The sequence below is a fragment of the Mus caroli genome, chromosome 18 (genome assembly GCF_900094665.2).
Source record: "Mus caroli chromosome 18, CAROLI_EIJ_v1.1, whole genome shotgun sequence".
NCBI classification, from domain to species: domain Eukaryota; kingdom Metazoa; phylum Chordata; class Mammalia; order Rodentia; family Muridae; genus Mus; species Mus caroli.
In genome coordinates this window covers 3,987,176-3,992,884 of record NC_034587.1, presented here as the reverse complement: position 1 = coordinate 3,992,884, position 5,709 = coordinate 3,987,176, and the positions used below count along the sequence as shown (strand labels likewise).

General features: G+C 39.3%; 1 protein-coding gene across 3 annotated transcripts in view; it reads left to right on the top strand.

Moving 5' to 3' along the window:
• Mpp7 (membrane palmitoylated protein 7) overlaps positions 1–5,709 on the top strand; it is a 278,049-nt gene that overhangs the window by 244,064 nt on the left and 28,276 nt on the right. For all 3 annotated transcript variants that reach the window (XM_029472156.1, XM_029472157.1, XM_021150579.1), the window contains one exon: positions 1,541–1,621. In XM_029472156.1, coding sequence (XP_029328016.1) covers positions 1,541–1,621 — 81 coding nt within the window. The remainder of the gene's footprint in view (positions 1–1,540; positions 1,622–5,709) is intronic.

Here is a 5,709-nt window from a genome sequence, read left to right as displayed (position 1 = left end):
TGGCTCCCGCCTGTCCCAGAAGCCGTCTGCCCCCGTGGTCCCCACTCTGACCTGTAGAGACTAAGCTCGGCGGAGTCCCGGAGCCAAGATGGCATTCCCTGCAGGGCAGGTCACTGTCCTCCGACTGCTGTTAGAAATTATATTGTTTTCTTTTTGTTGTTTTGCTAGTGCTAGAGAAAAAGTAATTTGGAGAAGGAAACTGTATGTTCTAGTAAGTTATATTAACTGTGAATGCCACTTGAGCATATCATTGAATTCTCATGGAGTCTTAGAGACCAAAGGAACATTGACAGAGAAACAGGTTCATGACAGCCATGCAGGAAAAGTAGAGGGCAATCATTGGACAGAGTGGAGACAGAAGTGCCAGTGGGAAGAAAGGTATGGTAACCAACAATGCCCCTTCCTTCCCCTCTCTACCACCATCCCCTTAACTCAGAGTTTCCACTTGGCTAGTCTCGCCTCTGTATACCTGCAAGCTCATCAGTATCTTTTTCCCATGAGTCTTCTTGCCCACAGAGGAGAAAGGGGAAGGCAGAGGAATGCTCAGTCAATTCCTGTGCTATACTGAGTTCTGGAGCTTTGCAATATACTCCCAAGAGTACACTTGATATTGCTGGGGCAGAGGCATGGTTGGGACAGGGTGTCATCACCTTCTGCAGTATCCTAGAAGGAGAAGTTTGGATAGGAGCAATTTGGGACCTGGCACAGGGTAGGCTGTCCAAGGGGCCTGTGCTCTAACTATATCTCTGCACAGTCCATCTTTAGACCCCAACACAAGTTGTTTGAGGTTTAAGATAAGGAAGGGATGCCAGCTGAGCAGCTGATGCTCCATCACTTTTGGGTTCAGGCTAGTGTTCAACCATTCATCCAGCAGTTTGCTCATTTACTCCCAATCTCATCCTTGACTAGCCATTTTCTTCAAATGCAGCGTGAATCTGCCATATTTCTTTGTCGTGGCACATGGCATTTGCCTTGCTCATTATATGATCTTTGTATGTGCATTTGGTTGATTGAAATGTGTTAAGGCCTGGGGCAGTTTTCAGATTCTCTAGCCTGAAATTTTCTTGGTTAAAAAATCTCTAGCCAATGATTTTCTTTTATTGAAAAATAAAAAATATTTAAGAATGAAGTGATCATTCAGGATTGTTCAGTACAATCTTAGGTGATTGTATATAAATTAATTGGTAATATATTCAGCCATTATTTAGTATGTTTTATGTTTTCTGAAAAAAAAGATAAGTATATAAACTTTTTTTTTAAGATTTATTTATTTATATGAGTATACTGTAGCTGTCTTCAGACACATCAGAAGAGGCATCAGATCCCATTACAGATGGTTGTGAGCCACCATGTGGTTGCTGGGAATTGAACTCAGGGAATCAGGACCTCTGGAAGAGCAGTCAGTGCTCCTAACCGCTGAGCCATCTCTCCAGCCGCCGTATATAAACTTTTTGAAGCAACTCTAAAAAGCCAATCCTTCTCATGTGTAGAGCTTTACTAGACTTCCTGCATTTTCAGTCTCTGCTGTTTTCTGTTTCAGGTCCTGTCGGAGTCGGGCTAAATGAGCTGAAGCGAAAGCTATTGATGAGTGATACACAGCACTATGGTGTGATAGTGCCCCGTGAGTTTTCTGGCGCTTGGTGGTTCTCTGAGGACATTAGTAAATGCTCAGAGCAGCTTAAGAAACTTACCTAGTGTTGATTACTCTTCTCAAGATTCCTCCCCTAGGTTACCTTAGCCCTGCACAGCACACAATGATATCACATTTTGAGAAGCCAGCAGAGTTTCAAGGATTCCCCCCACCCCCCACCTCCCCATATTGCACAGACTATTGGCAGGTTATTTTTTTTGTTGTTTCAGCTTACTTACTGGAGATTTTGTGGTGACTTTTTAATGCACAGTTGACACCAACCTATAGTTACAAATTATCTTCTAAATAAAAAATATCTTACTGTTCTGTTCCCCCAAATAAGTGCTCGTATTTTCCATTTTTTTTTAACTAGTTTTATGATTAGAAAGACTAAACCACAGAGAGCTGGAAGAGACTTCTCAGAGCACCAGTGTTTCTTAATTATCTTTTATATGTAGTAATTGGCAGGTAGCATTTCAAATGGGCCTTCCATAGCTTAATGGACTAAATATGGTAAGTTTCTCTTGGGTACACAGAATTAGATCATTTTTTATAAAAATGGTTTTCATATGCATTTTTACAAATGAAATATGATACTTGAAACATTGTGATCTCCAGAATAAATGGCTTTTTGACTACTTAATATGTTGATGTTAGCAAGCTGTCTGAATGGCCACAGGGAAAGGTTGGCTTTTTCAAGTGGTTTTAGTGCTGCATTTAAGGAAAAATCATTTGTATATCGCCCTTAGCGATGTTCTCTAGCTTTGGAAGAGTTCAACTGTATTTTTAAATTATAGTGTTCTGTTACCTTCAGTTACTTCTTGTTACTACATTTTTCCAAATTACTGTTTGTAATCACTTGTAGCTGTAAGTAAGGGGACTTCTGGTTTTCAACAACCCAGATGAAAGGAAAGAAACATGTGGAGTGGGTCAGGGATGGAATTTTGTTTTGTTTTTATTTTTATTTTAATTCCCTTCTCTTAACAAATGTTGAATTCCAGTGTACAAATAATTAGAAAATTTTACCCAACAGTTATCAGGTGCATGATTTCAGGAGAAACCAAGGCGTTTCCAAATAGATAACAAGGGAGAAGCAGAATCATCATTTTACTGCTGTGTCATCTCCTTCATTTGTCCTGATTTATATAACGCTCTATGCAGCAGCATAGAATGGGCTGTGTTTTCTCCAATTCACAGAGGAGGAACTGAGTAGAAACAATGCTTCACCGGGAGGAAGAACTAGATAAAAAGGTGGTTTCAGTGGGAAGAGGAGCTTGATAGGAAGGATGGTTCACTTGGGCTTGGAAGTAGGTTTTATGGCATCACTTCTTCAGATAGTTGCTTTGGTTCAGTGTCAACCTCAGGGAGCAAAGGAATTGATTCCATCCTGGTGGGAAGGTCATGTGTGGCTGAGACTTGCATTTGAACCAGAGAGCAGAGAGCAGAGCCAAAACTGGAGGCCAGGATAGACTTTCAAACTTCTGCCCCTAGTAATCTATTTCTGCTAATCAGATCTCATCTTCTGAAGGTTTCACAACCTCCAAAGATGGTCCTGCCAGCTCTGGAATAGCAGAACATAGGCCTCTAAGGATACTCCATGCTCAGAGCTAGACACTTCTTATTCTATCCTGTAGAGAACTGTCCTTTCAAAATACTGTAGTTTAATAAATAGTAAAACTTAGTTTCTTTTGAAGACAAAATACTATATGTCAGATATGGCCTGCTATGATAGTTGTAGTTTGCTGAGAATTTTAAAACATGGCACTTGAGCCTCAGTTTTGTCAGACACTAAGATTATATCAAGAAAATAGCAGGAAAGTTGCAGAATTTAGACTCACCAAAGAATCCTTCATTGTAGGTACTTCTTGCTTTTGAACAAGATTCAATTGTAAACATGTCAATACCTAAAGACTCCTATTCAGTGTGTTTCCTAGGCTTGGTAAGACCCCTCTCGGGCTCCTAAGGAAGGTATACAAGTTCTGTTTCTATAGAAAGGCTCTCCAAGGATCCATGTCGTCAGACATGCAAAGCAGAACCAATGGCTCGGTGTCCTAGTTAATTCAAGAGGGACATATTTGAGTATCAGTTTTGCAATTTCTGAGTGCATTACCTTACAAAATACTTTGAGCAGTACTTTTCTTTTCTAAAATATACATTAAATATCCATTAGAAACGGTAGGTAAGAGACATGGTGGTGTTGTAAGGCAATTTAATAACTCTATTATTAGTTCTTAATTTGACCCATACAGCCCCCCCAGTAAACAAAACATAGTTGTATTGATTTATTTCATCAGCTTTAGCACAATTACTAGCCAGTTGGCCCCAATCTGTTTTCTACACTAGACTGGCTACTTCCCAGCTGCATTCAACCAGATCTTGGGGGCCAATATTTAGCATTTAAATACATACCAGCTGACCAGTCCCCAACAACATTGAACTATGTAACTTTTGTGCATCACTGGGAGCTCAAGCTAACACTTTAGAAAACTAAGTACTATAAATCTACTCAAATATGGTAGGAGCCATATTTGATTTCACACCCAAAGGAAGTGTGTGTGGTCAACAAAAGACATATACTCTGATATTCTTAGAAACATTCTTCGTAAGTGTCTAAAGTTGAAAGCTGCCCAGATGCCACCAGTAATGAGTAGATAGACAAATCATGGCTTATTTATATAGTGGATGCTAGAATGCAGATGGATACGTCTGACTGCCTGTGCTGAATTCACTGCATACAGAATATATGGAAGAAGAAAAAAGCAGATCTTGGGAGTACTGGAGCTTCTTAGCCCAGGTACCAGACACACAAAGACACTACAAGAAGACCTGAGTCTTTAACATTTCATTGCCATTGTTACTAAAGACAGACATGTGGAAGGAAGCGAATGGAAAGCAGATTGTATGAAGGAAACATTAAGAAAAAGTGACAGTGTGGTGTTTGTTGGTTCTGTTTTTTTGTTTATTTTATTTTTACTTACTCATTTTACATCCATTGGTCAACCTGTCTGTCTCTGTACCAATACCATGCCATTTTTATCACTATGGCTCTGTAGTGTAGCTTGAGGTCAGGGATGGTGGATTCCCCAGAAGTTCTTTTATTGTTAAGAATTGTTTTCACTAGTCAGGCATGGTGGCGCACGCCTTTAATCCCAGCACTCAGGAGGCAGAGGCAGGCGAATTTCTGAGTTCAAGGCCAACCTGGTCTACAAAGTGAGATCCAGGACAGCCAGGGCTACACAGAGAAACCCTGTCTCGAAAAAAACAAAAACAAAAAACAAAAAAAAAAAGGAAGAAGAAGAAGAATTGTTTTCACTATCATGTTTTCTTTTTCTTTCATATGATATTGAGAATTACTGTTTCGTGTCTTTGAAGAATTGTGTTGTAATTTAGATGGGGATTGCATTGAATCTGTAGCTTGCTTTTGATATAATGGCCATTTTTACTATGTTAATTCTACTGATTCTTGTCACACAGATCTTTCACTTGAAAGGTTAGAGTCACACCAAGATGCTTTATATTATTTGTGACTATTGTGAAGGGTGTTAATCCCTATTTTCTTTCTCAGCCCATTTATCATTTGTATAAAGAAAGGCTACTAACTTGTTTGAGTTAATTTTATATCCAGCCACTCTGTTGAAGTTGTATATCAGCTGTAGAAGCTCTCTGGTATAATTTTTTGGGTTGCTTATGTATACTACCATATCATCAGCCAATAGTGGTACCATAAATTCTTCCTTTCCAATTTGTATCCCCTTGATCTTCTTTTGTTGTCTTACTGCTCTAACTAGAACTTCAAGTACTATATTGAATAGATACACAAAGACTAGTCAGCCTTGTCTTGTACCTGATTCTAGTGGGATTGCTTCAATCATCTCTCCATTTAATTTGATATTATCCATTGGTTTGCTATATATTGCTTTTATTATGTTTAGGTATGGGCCTTTAATTCCTGATATTTCCAATATTTTTAACATGAAAGAGTGTCTTAGTCAGGGTTTCTATTCCTGCACAAACATCATGACCAAGAAGCAAGTTGGGGAGGAAAGGGTTTATTCGGCTTACACTTCCATGCTGCTGTT